General features: G+C 50.8%; 1 protein-coding gene across 1 annotated transcript in view; it reads left to right on the top strand.

The window, feature by feature from the left end:
- The window catches only part of LOC135531439 (equilibrative nucleoside transporter 4-like), a 43,101-nt gene extending 26,819 nt beyond the window's left edge, over positions 1 to 16,282 (top strand). The window contains exons 10-12 of the mRNA XM_064959485.1: positions 428 to 615; positions 5,377 to 5,617; positions 15,338 to 16,282. Of these exons, the coding sequence (XP_064815557.1) occupies positions 428 to 615; positions 5,377 to 5,617; positions 15,338 to 15,465 (557 nt within the window). The 3' untranslated portion in view covers positions 15,466 to 16,282. The remainder of the gene's footprint in view (positions 1 to 427; positions 616 to 5,376; positions 5,618 to 15,337) is intronic.
- The last annotated feature ends 2,268 nt before the right edge of the window (positions 16,283 to 18,550 follow it).

Raw genomic sequence — 18,550 nt, 5'->3', positions numbered from 1 at the left:
TCCTCCCCCTTCTCCACCCCCCCCTCCCTCCTCCCCTTCTCCCTCCCCCTCCCTCCTCCTCTTCTCCTCCCCCTTCCTCTCCTCCCCCTCCCTTTCGCCCCTCCCTCTCCTCCCCCTTCTCCACCCCCCTCCTCCTCTTCTCCCCCTCCCTCTCCCTCCACCCCCTCCCTCTCCACCCCCCTTCTCCACCCCCCCCCTCCCTCCTCCTCTTCTCCCCCTCCCTCTCCCCCCTTCTCCACCCCCCTCCCTCTCCCCTCCACCCCCTCCCTCTCCCCCTCCACAACCCCTTCCCTCTCCCCCTCCCCCTCCACTCCCCCTCCCTCTCCCCCTTCTCCACCCCCCCTTCTCCCTTCTCCCCCTCCTCTCCTCCCCTCCCCTCCTCTCCTCCACTCCCCTTCTCCCCCCCCCCCCCCCCTCCCCCCTTCAGATATGTTTCTTCACAGGTACATCGTTGCCAGGGTGATCTGGGCCTACATGTTGTCTATAGCAGTGACCTATAGCATCACTCTGTGTCTGTTTCCTGGTCTGGAATCAGAGATACGCAACCCAACCCTGGGGGAGTGGCTACCTATACTCATCATGGCCACATTCAACATGGCCGACTTCGTAGGCAAGGTCAGTTTACTTGTCCAGTGTTCTCAAACCTCTCCTTGGGGAGAAGGAGAGGTTTGGAACGGATGGGGGTCCCCGAGGAGAGGTTTGGAACGGCTGGATGGATGGTATGGATGGATGAATGGATGGATGGATGGATGGTAGGAATGTAGATAGATGGATGGATGGATGGATGGTAGGAATGTAGATAGATTGATGGATGGATGGTAGGAATGTAGATAGATGGATGGATGGATGGATGGTAGGAATGTAGATAGATGGATGGATGGTAGGAATGTAGATAGATGGATGGATGGTAGGAATGTAGATAGATGGATGGATGGATGGATGGTAGGAATGTAGATAGATGGATGGTAGGAATGTAGATAGATGGATGGATGGATGGTAGGAATGTAGATAGATGGATGGATGGATGGTAGGAATGTAGATAGATGGATGGATGGATGGATGGTAGGAATGTAGATAGATGGATGGATGGATGGATGGTAGGAATGTAGATAGATGGATGGTAGGAATGTAGATAGATGGATGGATGGATGGATGGTAGGAATGTAGATAGATGGATGGATGGATGGATGGTAGGAATGTAGATAGATGGATGGATGGTAGGAATGTAGATAGATAGATGGATGGATGGTAGGAATGTAGATAGATGGATAGATGGATGGATGGTAGGAATGTAGACAGATGGATGGATGGTAGGAATGTAGATAGATGGATGGATGGTAGGAATGTAGATAGATAGATGGATGGATGGTAGGAATGTAGATAGATGGATGGATGGATGGTAGGAATGTAGATAGATGGATGGATGGATGGTAGGAATGTAGATAGATGGATGGATGGATGGTAGGAATGTAGATAGATGGATGGATGGTAGGAATGTAGATAGATGGATGGATGGATGGATGGATGGTAGGAATGTATATAGATGGATGGATGGATGGATGGATGGTAGGAATGTAGATAGATGGATGGATGGATGGATGGATGGTAGGAATGTAGATAGATGGATGGATGGTAGGAATGTAGATAGATGGATGGATGGATGGATGGATGGTAGCAATGTAGATAGATGGATGGATAGATGGATGGATGGTAGGAATGTAGATAGATGGATGGATGGTAGGAATGTAGATAGATGGATGGATGGATGGATGGTAGGAATGTAGATAGATGGATGGTAGGAATGTAGATAGATGGATGGATGGATGGTAGGTATGTAGATAGATGGATGGATGGATGGATGGTAGGAATGTAGATAGATGGATGGATGGATGGATGGTAGGAATGTAGATAGATGGATGGTAGGAATGTAGATAGATGGATGGATGGATGGATGGTAGGAATGTAGATAGATGGATGGATGGATGGATGGTAGGAATGTAGATAGATGGATGGATGGTAGGAATGTAGATAGATAGATGGATGGATGGTAGGAATGTAGATAGATGGATAGATGGATGGATGGTAGGAATGTAGACAGATGGATGGATGGTAGGAATGTAGATAGATGGATGGATGGTAGGAATGTAGATAGATAGATGGATGGATGGTAGGAATGTAGATAGATGGATGGATGGATGGTAGGAATGTAGATAGATGGATGGATGGATGGTAGGAATGTAGATAGATGGATGGATGGATGGTAGGAATGTAGATAGATGGATGGATGGTAGGAATGTAGATAGATGGATGGATGGATGGATGGATGGTAGGAATGTAGATAGATGGATGGATGGATGGATGGATGGTAGGAATGTAGATAGATGGATGGATGGATGGATGGATGGTAGGAATGTAGATAGATGGATGGATGGTAGGAATGTAGATAGATGGATGGATGGATGGATGGATGGTAGCAATGTAGATAGATGGATGGATAGATGGATGGATGGTAGGAATGTAGATAGATGGATGGATGGATGGTAGGAATGTAGATTGATGGATGGATGGTAGGAATGTAGATAGATGGATGGATGGATGGTAGGAATGTAGATAGATTGATGGATGGATGGTAGGAATGTAGATAGATAGATGGATGGATGGTAGGAATGTAGATAGATGGATGGATGGATGGTAGGAATGTAGATAGATGGATGGATGGATGGTAGGAATGTAGATAGATGGATGGATGGATGGATGGATGGTAGGAATGTAGATAGATTGATGGATGGATGGATGGATGGATGGTAGGAATGTAGATAGATGGATGGATGGATGGTAGGAATGTAGATTGATGGATGGATGGTAGGAATGTAGATAGATGGATGGATGGTAGGAATGTAGATTGATGGATGGATGGTAGGAATGTAGATTGATGGATGGATGGTAGGAATGTAGATAGATGGATGGATGGATGGTAGGAATGTAGATAGATGGATGGATGGTAGGAATGTAGATAGATAGATGGATGGATGGTAGGAATGTAGATAGATGGATGGATGGATGGTAGGAATGTAGATAGATGGATGGATGGATGGTAGGAATGTAGATAGATGGATGGATGGATGGATGGATGGTAGGAATGTAGATAGATTGATGGATGGATGGATGGATGGATGGATGGTAGGAATGTAGATAGATGGATGGATGGATGGTAGGAATGTAGATTGATGGATGGATGGTAGGAATGTAGATAGATGGATGGATGGTAGGAATGTAGATTGATGGATGGATGGTAGGAATGTAGATAGATGGATGGATGGATGGTAGGAATGTAGATAGATGGATGGATGGTAGGAATGTAGATAGATGGATGGATGGATGGATGGTAGGAATGTAGATTGATGGATGGATGGTAGGAATGTAGATTGATGGATGGATGGTAGGAATGTAGATAGATGGATGGATGGATGGTAGGAATGTAGATAGATTGATGGATGGATGGTAGGAATGTAGATAGATGGATGGATGGATGGTAGGAATGTAGATAGATGGATGGATGGATGGATGGATGGTAGGAATGTAGATTGATAGATGGATGGTAGGAATGTAGATAGATGGATGGATGGTAGGAATGTAGATAGATGGATGGATGGATGGTAGGAATGTAGATAGATGGATGGATGGATGGTAGGAATGTAGATTGATGGATGGATGGATGGTAGGAATGTAGATAGATGGATGGATGGATGGTAGGAATGTAGATTGATGGATGGATGGATGGTAGGAATGTAGATTGATGGATGGATGGATGGTAGGAATGTAGATAGATGGATGGATGGATGGATGGTAGGAATGTAGATAGATGGATGGATGGATGATAGGAATGTAGATAGATGGATGGATGGATGGATGGTAGGAATGTAGATAGATGGATGGTAGGAATGTAGATAGATGGATGGATGGATGGATGGTAGGAATGTAGATTGATGGATGGATGGATGGTAGGAATGTAGATAGATGGATGGATGGATGGTAGGAATGTAGATAGATGGATGGATGGATGGTAGGAATGTAGATAGATGGATGGATGGATGGATGGTAGGAATGTAGATTGATGGATGGATGGTAGGAATGTAGATAGATGGATGGATGGATGGTAGGAATGTAGATAGATGGATGGATGGATGGTAGGAATGTAGATAGATGGATGGATGGATGGTAGGAATGTAGATAGATGGATGGATGGATGGTAGGAATGTAGATGGATGGATGGATGGTAGGAATGTAGATAGATGGATGGATGGATGGTAGGAATGTAGATAGATGGATGGATGGATGGTAGGAATGTAGATAGATTGATGGATGGTAGGAATGTAGATAGATGGATGGATGGATGGATGGTAGGAATGTAGATTGATGGATGGATGGTAGGAATGTAGATAGATGGATGGATGGATGGATGGTAGGAATGTAGATAGATGGATGGATGGATGGTAGGAATGTAGATAGATTGATGGATGGATGGTAGGAATGTAGATTGATGGATGGATGGTAGGAATGTAGATAGATGGATGGATGGATGGTAGGAATGTAGATAGATGGATGGATGGATGGTAGGAATGTAGATAGATGGATGGATGGATAGGTTGGGAGGTAGATAGATCAGTCGATGGATGGATGGATGATGGATAGATGGCTGGGTAGATGGATGGATGATAGATGGATGATGGATAGATGGATGGATGATAGATGGATGATGGATAGATGGATGGATAGGTAGATGGATGATGGATGGATGGATAGGTAGATGGATGGATGATGGGTGGGTGGATGGGTGGATGGATGATGGATGGATAGGTAGATGGATGGATGATGGGTGGGTATATGGATGGATGGATGGGTAGATGGATGATGGATGGATGGATAGGTAGATGGATGGATGATGGGTGGGTGGATGGGTGGATGGATGATGGATGGATAGGTAGATGGATGGATGATGGGTATATGGGTGGATGGATGGGTTGATGGATGGATGGATAGGGTAGATGGATGGATGATGGGTCGGTGGATGTGTGGATGGATGGATGGATGGATGGATGGGTGGATGGATGGGTGGGTGGGTGGATGGATGGATGATGGATGGATAGATAGGGTAGATGGATGGATGATGGGTGGGTGGATGTGTGGATGGATGGATGGGTGGGTGGGTGGGTGGGTGGGTGGATGGGTGGGTGGGTGGATGGATGGATAGGTAGATGGATGGATGATGGGTGGGTGGATGGATGGATGGATGGGTGGGTGGGTGGATGGATGGATGATGGATAGATAGATATAGATATACAGATGTTGCCTCACTAAGCCCTCTGCCCTTTCCAGATCCTGGCTGCGTTGCCCTATGAGTGGACGGGGGGTCACCTGCTCCTCTTCTCCTGCCTGCGGGTGGTCTTCATCCCTCTGTTGGTGATGTGTGTGTACCCTTCCTCCACCCCAACCCTGTCCCACCCCGCCTGGCCCTGTCTCTTTTCTCTCCTCATGGGCGTAACCAACGGTTACTTTGGATCAGTCCCTATGATACAGGCTGCTGGGAAGGTCCTGCCGGAACAGAGAGAACTAGCAGGTGAGGGGTGATGAGGTAGAGGGTGGTGAGGTAGAGGGTGGTGAGGTAGAGGGTGGTGAGGTAGAGGGTGGTGAGGTAGAGGGTGGTGAGGTACAGGTCAGTCCCCATGATACAGGCTGCTGGGAAGGTCCCGCCGGAACAGAGAGAACTAGCAGGTGAGGGGTGATGAGGTAGAGGGTGGTGAGGTAGAGGGTGGTGAGGTAGAGGGTGGTGGGGTAGAGGGGTGGTGAGGTAGAGGGTGGTGAGGTACAGGTCAGTCCCCATGATACAGGCTGCTGGGAAGGTCCCGCCGGAACAGAGAGAACTAGCAGGTGAGGGGTGATGAGGTAGAGGGGTGGTGAGGTAGAGGGTGGTGAGGTAGAGGGTGGTGAGGTAGAGGGTGGTGGTGTAGAGGGGTGGTGGGGCAGAGGGGTGGTGAGGTAGAGGGGTGGTGAGGTAGAGGGTGGTGAGGTAGAGGGGTGGTGGGGTAGAGGGTGGTGAGGTAGAGGGTGGTGAGGTAGAGGGTGGTGAGGTAGAGGGTGGTGAGGTAGAGGGTGGTGAGGTAGAGGGTGGTGGGGTAGAGGGGTGGTGAGGTAGAGGGTGGTGAGGTACAGGTCAGTCCCCATGATACAGGCTGCTGGGAAGGTCCCGCCGGAACAGAGAGAACTAGCAGGTGAGGGGTGATGAGGTAGAGGGGTGGTGGGGTAGAGGGTGGTGAGGTAGAGGGTGGTGAGGTAGAGGGTGGTGAGGTAGAGGGTGGTGAGGTAGAGGGTGGTGAGGTAGAGGGGTGGTGAGGTAGAGGGTGGTGAGGTAGAGGGTGGTGAGGTAGAGGGTGGTGAGGTAGAGGGTGGTGAGGTAGAGGGTGGTGAGGTAGAGGGTGGTGAGGTAGAGGGTGGTGAGGTAGAGGGTGGTGAGGTAGAGGGGTGATGAGGTAGAGGGGTGGTGGGGTAGAGGGTGGTGAGGTAGAGGGTGGTGAGGTAGAGGGGTGGTGAGGTAGAGGTGGTGGGGTAGAGGGTGGTGAGGTAGAGGGGTGGTGAGGTAGAGGGTGGTGAGGTAGAGGGTGGTGAGGTAGAGGGTGGTGAGGTAGAGGGGGTGGTGAGGTAGAGGTGGTGGGGTAGAGGGTGGTGAGGTAGAGGGGTGGTGAGGTAGAGGGTGGTGAGGTAGAGGGTGGTGAGGTAGAGGGTGGTGAGGTAGAGGGGTGGTGAGGTAGAGGTGGTGGGGTAGAGGGTGGTGAGGTAGAGGGGTGGTGAGGTAGAGGGTGGTGAGGTAGAGGGTGGTGAGGTAGAGGGTGGTGAGGTAGAGGGTGGTGAGGTACAGGTCAGTCCCTATGATACAGGCTGCTGGGAAGGTCCCGCCGGAACAGAGAGAACTAGCAGGTGAGGGGTGATGAGGTAGAGGGTGGTGAGGTAGAGGGTGGTGAGGTAGAGGGTGGTGAGGTAGAGGGTGGTGAGGTAGAGGGTGGTGAGGTAGAGGTCAGTCCCTATGATACAGGCTGCTGGGAAGGTCCCGCCGGAACAGAGAGAACTAGCAGGTGAGGGGTGGTGAGGTAGAGGGTGGTGAGGTAGAGGGTGGTGAGGTACAGGTCAGTCCCCATGATACAGGCTGCTGGGAAGGTCCCGCCGGAACAGAGAGAACTAGCAGGTGAGGGGTGGTGAGGTAGAGGGTGGTGAGGTAGAGGGTGGTGAGGTAGAGGGGTGGTGAGGTAGAGGGTGGTGAGGTAGAGGTCAGTCCCTATGATACAGGCTGCTGGGAAGGTCCCGCCGGAACAGAGAGAACTAGCAGGTGAGGGGTGATGAGGTAGAGGGTGGTGAGGTAGAGGGTGGTGAGGTAGAGGGTGGTGAGGTAGAGGGTGGTGAGGTAGAGGGTGGTGAGGTAGAGGTCAGTCCCTATGATACAGGCTGCTGGGAAGGTCCCGCCGGAACAGAGAGAACTAGCAGGTGAGGGGTGGTGAGGTAGAGGGTGGTGAGGTAGAGGGTGGTGAGGTACAGGTCAGTCCCCATGATACAGGCTGCTGGGAAGGTCCCGCCGGAACAGAGAGAACTAGCAGGTGAGGGGTGGTGAGGTAGAGGGTGGTGAGGTAGAGGGTGGTGAGGTAGAGGGGTGGTGAGGTAGAGGGGTGGTGAGGTAGAGGGTGGTGAGGTAGAGGGTGGTGAGGTAGAGGGTGGTGAGGTAGAGGGTGGTGAGGTACAGGTCAGTCCCCATGAGGTAGAGGGTGGTGAGGTAGAGGGTGGTGGGGTAGAGGGGTGGTGAGGTAGAGGGGTGATGAGGTAGAGGGTGATGAGGTAGAGGGTGGTGAGGTAGAGGGTGGTGAGGTACAGGTCAGTCCCCATGATACAGGCTGCTGGGAAGGTCCCGCCGGAACAGAGAGAACTAGCAGGTGAGGGGTGATGAGGTAGAGGGTGGTGAGGTAGAGGGTGGTGAGGTAGAGGGTGGTGAGGTAGAGGGGTGGTGAGGTAGAGGGTGGTGAGGTAGAGGGTGGTGAGGTAGAGGGGTGGTGAGGTAGAGGGTGATGAGGTAGAGGGTGGTGAGGTAGAGGGGTGGTGGGGTAGAGGGTGGTGAGGTAGAGGGTGGTGAGGTAGAGGGGTGGTGAGGTAGAGGGTGGTGAGGTAGAGGGTGGTGAGGTAGAGGGGTGATGAGGTAGAGGGTGGTGAGGTAGAGGGGTGGTGGGGTAGAGGGTGGTGAGGTAGAGGGTGGTGAGGTACAGGTCAGTCCCCATGATACAGGCTGCTGGGAAGGTCCCGCCGGAACAGAGAGAACTAGCAGGTGAGGGGTGATGAGGTAGAGGGTGGTGAGGTAGAGGGTGGTGAGGTAGAGGGTGGTGAGGTAGGGGGTGGTGAGGTAGAGGGTGGTGAGGTAGAGGGGTGGTGAGGTAGAGGGTGGTGAGGTAGAGGGGTGGTGGGGTAGAGGGGTGGTGAGGTAGAGGGTGGTGAGGTAGAGGGTGGTGAGGTAGAGGGGTGGTGAGGTAGAGGGGTGGTGAGGTGGAGGGGTGATGAGGTAGGGGGTGGTGAGGTAGAGGGGTGGTGAGGTGGAGGGGTGGTGGGGCGGAGGGGTGGTGGGGCAGAGGGGTGGTGAGGCAGAGGGGTGGCGGGGTAGAGGGGTGGCGGGGTAGAGGGGTGGTGAAGTAGAGGGGTGGTGAGGTAGAAGGGTGATGAGGTAGAGAGGTGGTGAGGTAGAGGGGTGGTGGGGCGGAGGGGTGGTGGGGCAGAGGGGTGGTGAGGTAGAGGGGTGGTGGGGCGGAGGGGTGGAGAGGTAGAGGGGTGGTGGGGCGGAGGGGTGGTGGGGCAGAGGGGTGGTGAGGTAGAGGGGTGGTGGGGCGGAGGGGTGGTGGGGCAGAGGGGTGGTGAGGTAGAGGGTGGTGAGGCAGAGGGTGGAGAGGTAGAGGGGTGGTGAGGCAGAGGGGTGGTGAGGTAGAGGGGTGATGAGGTAGGGGGTGGTGAGGTAGAGGGGTGGTGAGGTAGAGGGGTGGTGGGGCGGAGGGGTGGTGGGGCAGAGGGGTGGTGAGGTAGAGGGGTGGTGGGGCGGAGGGTGGTGGGGCAGAGGGGTGGTGAGGTAGAGGGTGGTGAGGCAGAGGGTGGAGAGGTAGAGGGTGGTGAGGCAGAGGGGTGGTGAGGTAGAGGGGTGATGAGGTAGGGGGTGGTGAGGTAGGGGGTGGTGAGGTAGAGGGGTGGTGGGGCGGAGGGGTGGTGGGGCAGAGGGGTGGTGAGGTAGAGGGTGGTGAGGTAGAGGGGTGGTGGGGTAGAGGGGTGGTGAGGTAGAGAGGTGGTGGGGTAGAGGGTGGTGAGGTAGAGGGGGTGGTGAGGTAGAGGGGTGGTGAGGTAGAGGGGTGGTGAGGTGGAGGGGTGATGAGGTAGGGGTGGTGAGGTAGAGGGGTGGTGAGGTGGAGGGGTGGTGGGGGCGGAGGGGTGGTGGGGCAGAGGGGTGGTGAGGCAGAGGGGTGGCGGGGTAGAGGGGTGGCGGGGTAGAGGGGTGGTGAAGTAGAGGGGTGGTGAGGTAGAAGGGTGATGAGGTAGAGAGGTGGTGAGGTAGAGGGGTGGTGGGGCGGAGGGGTGGTGGGGCAGAGGGGTGGTGAGGTAGAGGGTGGTGAGGCAGAGGGGTGGAGAGGTAGAGGGGTGGTGAGGCAGAGGGGTGGTGAGGTAGAGGGGTGATGAGGTAGGGGGTGGTGAGGTAGAGGGGTGGTGAGGTAGAGGGGTGGTGGGGCGGAGGGGTGGTGGGGCAGAGGGGTGGTGAGGTAGAGGGTGGTGAGGTAGAGGGGTGGTGAGGCAGAGGGGTGGTGAGGTAGAGGGGTGGTGAGGTAGAGGGGTGGATCTACTTTTATAATAATATAATTGCCCAGAGAAAGAGATGTGTTCTCTCTAGGTGATGGAGTATTGAAAACAGGGGTGTTCTCTCTAGGTGATGGAGTAGTGAAAACAGGGGTGTTCTCTCTCTAGGTGATGGAGTAGTGAAAACAGGGGTGTTCTCTCTAGCTGATGGAGTAGTGAAAACAGGGGTGTTCTCTCTAGGTGATGGAGTAGTGAAAACAGGGGTGTTCTCTCTAGGTGATGGAGTAGTGAAAACAGGGATGTTCTCTCTAGCTGATAGAGTAGTGAAAACAGGGGTGTTCTCTCTAGCTGATGGAGTAGTGAAAACAGGGGTGTTCTCTCTAGGTGATGGAGTAGTGAAAACAGGGGTGTTCTCTCTAGGTGATGGAGTAGTGAAAACAGGGATGTTCTCTCTAGCTGATAGAGTAGTGAAAACAGGGGTGTTCTCTCTAGCTGATGGTGTAGTGAAAACAGGGGTGTTCTCTCTAGGTGATGGAGTAGTGAAAACAGGGGTGTTCTCTCTAGGTGATGGAGTAGTGAAAACAGGGGTGTTCTCTCTAGGTGATGGAGTAGTGAAAACAGGGTGTTCTCTCTCTAGGTGATGGAGTAGTGAAAACAGGGGTGTTCTCTCTAGGTGATGGAGTAGTGAAACCAGGGATGTTCTCTCTAGGTGATGGAGTAGTGAAAACAGGGGTGTTCTCTCTAGGTGATGGAGTAGTGAAAACAGGGGTGTTCTCTCTCTAGGTGATGGAGTAGTGAAAACAGGGGTGTTCTCTCTAGGTGATGGAGTAGTGAAACCAGGGATGTTCTCTCTAGGTGATGGAGTAGTGAAACCAGGGATGTTCTCTCTAGGTGATGGAGTAGTGAAAACAGGGGTGTTCTCTCTAGGTGATGGAGTAGTGAAAACAGGGGTGTTCTCTCTCTAGGTGATGGAGTAGTGAAAACAGGGGTGTTCTCTCTAGGTGATGGAGTAGTGAAACCAGGGATGTTCTCTCTAGGTGATGGAGTAGTGAAAACAGGGGTGTTCTCTCTAGGTGATGGAGTAGTGAAAACAGGGGTGTTCTCTCTAGCTGATGGAGTAGTGAAAACAGGGGTGTTCTCTCTCTAGGTGATGGAGTAGTGAAAACAGGGGTGTTCTCTCTAGGTGATGGAGTAGTGAAAACAGGGGTGTTCTCTCTAGCTGATGGAGTAGTGAAAACAGGGGTGTTCTCTCTAGCTGATGGAGTAGTGAAAACAGGGGTGTTCTCTCTAGGTGATGGAGTAGTGAAAACAGGGGTGTTCTCTCTAGGTGATGGAGTAGTGAAAACAGGGGTGTTCTCTCTAGGTGATGGAGTAGTGAAAACAGGGGTGTTCTCTCTAGGTGATGGAGTAGTGAAAACAGGGTGTTCTCTCTAGGTGATGGAGTAGTGAAAACAGGGGTGTTCTCTCTAGGTGATGGAGTAGTGAAAACAGGGGTGTTCTCTCTAGGTGATGGAGTAGTGAAAACAGGGGTGTTCTCTCTAGGTGATGGAGTAGTGAAAACAGGGGTGTTCTCTCTAGGTGATGGAGTAGTGAAAACAGGGGTGTTCTCTCTCTAGGTGATGGAGTAGTGAAAACAGGGGTGTTCTCTCTCTAGCTGATGGAGTAGTGAAAACAGGGGTGTTCTCTCTAGCTGATGGTGTAGTGAAAACAGGGGTGTTCTCTCTAGGTGATGGAGTAGTGAAAACAGGGGTGTTCTCTCTAGCTGATGGAGTAGTGAAAACAGGGGTGTTCTCTCTAGGTGATGGAGTAGTGAAAACAGGGGTGTTCTCTCTAGGTGATGGAGTAGTGAAAACAGGGGTGTTCTCTCTAGCTGATGGAGTAGTGAAAACAGGGGTGTTCTCTCTAGGTGATGGAGTAGTGAAAACAGGGGTGTTCTCTCTAGCTGATGGAGTAGTGAAAACAGGGGTGTTCTCTGAAGTAGTGAAAACAGGGGTGTTCTCTCTCTAGCTGATGGAGTAGTGAAAACAGGGGTGTTCTCTCTAGGTGATGGAGTAGTGAAAACAGGGGTGTTCTCTCTCTAGGTGATGGAGTAGTGAAAACAGGGGTGTTCTCTCTAGGTGATGGAGTAGTGAAAACAGGGGTGTTCTCTCTAGCTGATGGAGTAGTGAAAACAGGGTGGGGTGTTTCTCTCTATGTGATGGAGTAGTGAAAACAGGGGTGTTCTCTCTAGCTGATGGTGTAGTGAAAACAGGGGTGTTCTCTCTAGGTGATGGAGTAGTGAAAACAGGGGTGTTCTCTCTAGCTGATAGAGTAGTGAAAACAGGGGTGTTCTCTCTAGGTGATGGAGTAGTGAAAACAGGGTGTTCTCTCTAGCTGATGGAGTAGTGAAAACAGGGGTGTTCTCTCTCTATGTGATGGAGTAGTGAAAACAGGGGTGTTCTCTCTCTAGGTGATGGAGTAGTGAAAACAGTGGGGTGTTCTCTCTAGTTCTCTCTCTAGGTGATGGAGTAGTGAAAACAGGGGTGTTCTCTCTAGGTGATGGAGTAGTGAAAACAGGGGTGTTCTCTCTAGGTGATGGTGTAGTGAAAACAGGGGTGTTCTCTCTAGGTGATGGAGTAGTGAAAACAGGGGTGTTCTCTCTAGGTGATGGAGTAGTGAAAACAGGGGTGTTCTCTCTAGCTGATGGTGTAGTGAAAACAGGGGTGTTCTCTCTAGGTGATGGAGTAGTGAAAACAGGGTGTTCTCTCTAGCTGATGGAGTAGTGAAAACAGGGGTGTTCTCTCTAGGTGATGGAGTAGTGAAAACAGGGGTGTTCTCTCTAGGTGATGGAGTAGTGAAAACAGGGGTGTTCTCTCTAGCTGATGGAGTAGTGAAAACAGGGGTGTTCTCTCTAGGTGATGGAGTAGTGAAAACAGGGGTGTTCTCTCTAGCTGATGGAGTAGTGAAAACAGGGGTGTTCTCTCTCTAGCTGATGGAGTAGTGAAAACAGGGGTGTTCTCTCTAGGTGATGGAGTAGTGAAAACAGGGGTGTTCTCTCTCTAGGTGATGGAGTAGTGAAAACAGGGGTGTTCTCTCTAGGTGATGGAGTAGTGAAAACAGGGGTGTTCTCTCTAGCTGATGGAGTAGTGAAAACAGGGGTGTTCTCTCTCTATGTGATGGAGTAGTGAAAACAGGGGTGTTCTCTCTAGCTGATGGTGTAGTGAAAACAGGGGTGTTCTCTCTAGGTGATGGAGTAGTGAAAACAGGGGTGTTCTCTCTAGCTGATAGAGTAGTGAAAACAGGGGTGTTCTCTCTAGGTGATGGAGTAGTGAAAACAGGGGTGTTCTCTCTAGCTGATGGAGTAGTGAAAACAGGGGTGTTCTCTCTCTATGTGATGGAGTAGTGAAAACAGGGGTGTTCTCTCTCTAGGTGATGGAGTAGTGAAAACAGGGGTGTTCTCTCTAGGTGATGGAGTAGTGAAAACAGGGGTGTTCTCTCTAGGTGATGGTGTAGTGAAAACAGGGGTGTTCTCTCTAGGTGATGGAGTAGTGAAAACAGGGGTGTTCTCTCTAGTTCTCTCTAGGTGATGGAGTAGTGAAAACAGGGGTGTTCTCTCTAGGTGATGGAGTAGTGAAAACAGGGTGTTCTCTCTAGGTGATGGAGTAGTGAAAACAGTGGTGTTCTCTCTAGCTGATGGAGTAGTGAAAACAGGGGTGTTCTCTCTAGCTGATGGAGTAGTGAAAACAGGGGTGTTCTCTCTAGCTGATGGAGTAGTGAAAACAGGGTGTTCTCTCTAGGTGATGGAGTAGTGAAAACAGGGGTGTTCTCTCTAGGTGATGGAGTAGTGAAAACAGGGGTGTTCTCTCTAGGTGATGGAGTAGTGAAAACAGGGGTGTTCTCTCTAGGTGATGGAGTAGTGAAAACAGGGGTGTTCTCTCTAGGTGATGGAGTAGTGAAAACAGGGGTGTTCTCTCTAGGTGATGGAGTAGTGAAAACAGGGGTGTTCTCTCTAGGTGATGGAGTAGTGAAAACAGGGGTGTTCTCTCTAGGTGATGGGTGATAGGTGATGGAGTATTGAAAACAGGGGTGTTCTCTCTAGGTGATGGAGTATTGAAAACAGGGGTGTTCTCTCTAGGTGATGGAGTAGTGAAACCAGGGGTGTTCTCTCTAGGTGATGGAGTATTGAAAACAGGGGTGTTCTCTCTAGGTGATGGAGTAGTGAAAACAGGGGTGTTCTCTCTAGCTGATGGTGTAGTGAAAACAGGGGTGTTCTCTCTCTAGGTGATGGAGTAGTGAAAACAGGGGTGTTCTCTCTAGGTGATGGAGTAGTGAAAACAGGGGTGTTCTCTCTAGGTGATGGAGTAGTGAAAACAGGGGTGTTCTCTCTAGCTGATGGAGTAGTGAAAACAGGGTTGTTCTCTCTAGCTGATGGAGTAGTGAAAACAGGGGTGTTCTCTCTAGCTGATAGAGTAGTGAAAACAGGGGTGTTCTCTCTAGCTGATGGAGTAGTGAAAACAGGGGTGTTCTCTCTAGGTGATGGAGTAGTGAAAACAGGGGTGTTCTCTCTAGCTGATGGAGTAGTGAAAACAGGGGTGTTCTCTCTAGGTGATGGAGTAGTGAAAACAGGGGTGTTCTCTCTAGGTGATGGAGTAGTGAAACCAGGGGTGTTCTCTCTAGGTGATGGAGTAGTGAAAACAGGGGTGTTCTCTCTAGGTGATGGAGTAGTGAAAACAGGGGTGTTCTCTCTCTAGGTGATGGAGTAGTGAAAACAGGGGTGTTCTCTCTAGGTGATGGAGTAGTGAAAACAGGGGTGTTCTCTCTAGGTGATGGAGTAGTGAAAACAGGGGTGTTCTCTCTAGGTGATGGAGTAGTGAAAACAGGGGTGTTCTCTCTCTAGGTGATGGAGTAGTGAAAACAGGGGTGTTCTCTCTCTAGGTGATGGAGTATTGAAAACAGGGGTGTTCTCTCTAGGTGGTGGAGTAGTGAAAACAGGGGTGTTCTCTCTAGCTGGTGGAGTAGTGAAAACAGGGTTGTTCTCTCTAGGTGATGGAGTAGTGAAAACAGGGGTGTTCTCTCTAGGTGATGGAGTAGTGAAAACAGGGGTGCCAAAACATTTAACTTTAAATTTAATCATTTTAAATGTGTACCTTTTAAACAGAATATCTTCCTCTAAACAATTGTAATAATTAATATTTATTTGTATGATTTATTTTATACAGTATTTGTTGTTCATCTTCATCAAGGGTGCCAAATATTCTGGGGGTGTCTGTATATATACTCTATATTGTAATACTGTAAACCACTAAACTGCAGCAGGAGCTCCTACAATTTAGTGCCGATGTTCTACATTGACAGTGCTCTATCTATATACTATATAATAATCTCCCTCCCTCCCTCCCTCCCTCCCTCCCTCCCTCCCTCCCTCCCTCCCTCCCTCCCTCCCTCCTCTCCTCTCCTCTCCTCTCCTCTCCTCTCCTCTCCTCTCCTCTCCTCTCTCTAGGTAACACTATGACTGTATCGTACATGACAGGGTTGATGTTGGGATCAGCTGTGGCCTACGCTGCCTATAGCTTCACTGCACCGGGCTCAAACACACACACACTCACCAACATCACCACAGGGTATTAAACACACACACACACACACACACACACACACACACACACACACACACACACACACACACACACACACACACACACACAGAGCCCAGAAAAGGCCTGACAGGATACTGAACTCCAGCCTGACATCTGACCTCTGACCCCTCCGGCCTGCCACACTCCCCAGATGTTATCCTGATTCACCTCCTGATCCTCCTCGTCTATACTGCTGGGCTTTCTGCTCTGCCCGGGAGACGACGTGAACAGAAGCTCTGATCGGCTTTCTGCTCTGCCCGGGAGACGACGTGAACAGAACCTCTGATCGGCTTTCTGCTCTGCCCGGGAGACGACGTGAACAGAACCTCTGATCGGCTCCCTGCTCTGCCCGGGAGACGACGTGAACAGAACCTCTGATCGGCTTTCTGCTCTGCCCGGGAGACGACGTGAACAGAACCTCTGATCGGCTCCCTGCTCTGCCCGGGAGACGACGTGAACAGAAGCTCTGATCGGCTCCCTGCTCTGCCCGGGAGACGACGTGAACAGAACCTCTGATTGGCTCCCTGCTCTGCCCGGGAGACGACGTGAACAGAACCTCAGACTCTCATACACATCGACTGACACACTCCTGTGACATCACCTGTGTGACAGCTATGACACGATGCATGACATGATCCTTGCTGTTTCCGTCAGTGTTCTACCGCGGGTCGAGATGCGGGACCTACCAGTGATCAAAGTCCGTCTTTATTCTTCAGGGTTCATGTCAATATAAAAGTTGTGAATGTAAAACATATTCAATAAAAATATATATCACCGGCAAACATTAAATAAAATCAAATGTGTAAATATACCTGAGAGGTTGTTCTGTCTAGAACCTGAGAGGTTGTTCTGTCTAGAACCTGAGAGGTTGTTCTGTCTACAACCTGAGAGGTTGTTCTGTCTAGAACCTGAGAGGTTGTTCTGTCTAGGGTCTGAGAGGTTGTTCTGTCTAGGGTCTGAGAGGTTGTTCTGTCTAGAGTCTGAGAGGTTGTTCTGTCTAGAGTCTGAGAGGTTGTTCTGTCTAGGGTCTGAGAGGTTGTTCTGTCTAGGGTCTGAGAGGTTGTTCTGTCTAGAACCTGAGAGGTTGTTCTGTCTAGGGTCTGAGAGGTTGTTCTGTCTAGAACCTGAGAGGTTGTTCTGTCTAGGGTCTGAGAGGTTGTTCTGTCTAGAACCTGAGAGGTTGTTCTGTCTAGAACCTGAGAGGTTGTTCTGTCTAGAACCTGAGAGGTTGTTCTGTCTAGGGTCTGAGAGGTTGTTCTGTCTAGAACCTGAGAGGTTGTTCTGTCTAGGGTCTGAGAGGTTGTTCTGTCTAGGGTCCAGAGCCTGAGAGGTTGTTCTGTCTAGGGTCTGAGAGGTTGTTCTGTCTAGAACCTGAGAGGTTGTTCTGTCTAGGGTCTGAGAGGTTGTTCTGTCTAGGGTCCAGAGAGGTTGTTCTGTCTAGAACCTGAGAGGTTGTTCTGTCTAGGGTCCAGAGCCTGAGAGGTTGTTCTGTCTAGAACCTGAGAGGTTGTTCTGTCTAGGGTCTGAGAGGTTGTTCTGTCTAGGGTCCAGAGAGGTTGTTCTGTCTAGAACCTGAGAGGTTGTTCTGTCTAGGGTCCAGAGCCTGAGAGGTTGTTCTGTCTAGAACCTGAGAGGTTGTTCTGTCTAGGGTCCAGAGAGGTTGTTCTGTCTAGGGTCTGAGAGGTTGTTCTGTCTAGGGTCTGAGAGGTTGTTCTGTCTAGGGTCTGAGAGGTTGTTCTGTCTAGGGTCTGAGAGGTTGTTCTGTCTAGGGTCTGAGAGGTTGTTCTGTCTAGGGTCTGAGAGGTTGTTCTGTCTAGGGTCTGAGAGGTTGTTCTGTCTAGGGTCTGAGAGGTTGTTCTGTCTAGGGTCTGAGAGGTTGTTCTGTCTAGAACCCGAGAGGTTGTTCTGTCTAGGGTCAGAGAGGTTGTTCTGTCTAGGGTCCAGAGAGGTTGTTCTGTCTAGAACCCGAGAGGTTGTTCTGTCTAGGGTCTGAGAGGTTGTTCTGTCTAGGGTCCAGAGAGGTTGTTCTGTCTAGAACCTGAGAGGTTGTTCTGTCTAGGGTCTGACCTCTCAGGCTGGTTAGTCCCTACCAGCCTGCTAACGTTAGCCCCTACTAGCCTGCTAATGTTAACCCCTACCAGCCTGCTAATGTTAACCCCTACTAGCCTGCTAACGTTAGCTCCTACTAGCCTGCTAACGTTAACCCCTACCAGCCTGCTAATGTTAACCCCTACCAGCCTGCTAACGTTAACCCCTACCAGCCTGCTAATGTTAACCCCTACCAGCCTGCTAACGTTAGCCCCTACCAGCCTGCTAACGTTAACCCCTACCAGCCTGCTAATGTTAACCCCTACCAGCCTGCTAATGTTAACCCCTACCAGCCTGCTAATGTTAACCCCTACCAGCCTGCTAATGTTAACCCCTACCAGCCTGCTAATGTTAACCCCTACCAGCCTGCTAATGTTAACCCCTACCAGCCTGCTAATGTTAACCCCTACCAGCCTGCTAACGTTAACCCCTACCAGCCTGCTAACGTTAACCCCTACCAGCCTGCTAACGTTAACCCCTACCAGCCTGCTAATGTTAACCCCTACCAGCCTGCTAACGTTAACCCCTACTAGCCTGCTAACGTTAACCCCTACTAGCCTGCTAATGTTAACCCCTACCAGCCTGCTAATGTTAACCCCTACCAGCCTGCTAATGTTAACCCCTACCAGCCTGCTAATGTTAACCCCTACCAGCCTGCTAACGTTAGCCCCTACCAGCCTGCTAACGTTAACCCCTACCAGCCTGCTAACGTTAGCCCCTACTAGCCTGCTAACGTTAACCCCTACCAGCCTGCTAACGTTAGCCCCTACTAGCCTGCTAATGTTAACCCCTACCAGCCTGCTAATGTTAACCCTACCAGCCTGCTAACGTTAACCCCTACCAGCCTGCTAACGTTAACCCCTACCAGCCTGCTAACGTTAACCCCTACCAGCCTGCTAACGTTAACCCCTACCAGCCTGCTAACGTTAACCCCTACCAGCCTGCTAATGTTAACCCCTACTAGCCTGCTAATGTTAACCCCTACCAGC

Source organism: Oncorhynchus masou, unplaced genomic scaffold, assembly GCF_036934945.1.
Source record: "Oncorhynchus masou masou isolate Uvic2021 unplaced genomic scaffold, UVic_Omas_1.1 unplaced_scaffold_1588, whole genome shotgun sequence".
Lineage (NCBI taxonomy): Eukaryota > Metazoa > Chordata > Actinopteri > Salmoniformes > Salmonidae > Oncorhynchus > Oncorhynchus masou.
Note: the sequence above shows the minus strand (reverse complement) of the source record. Positions and strands in the feature narration are given on the sequence as shown.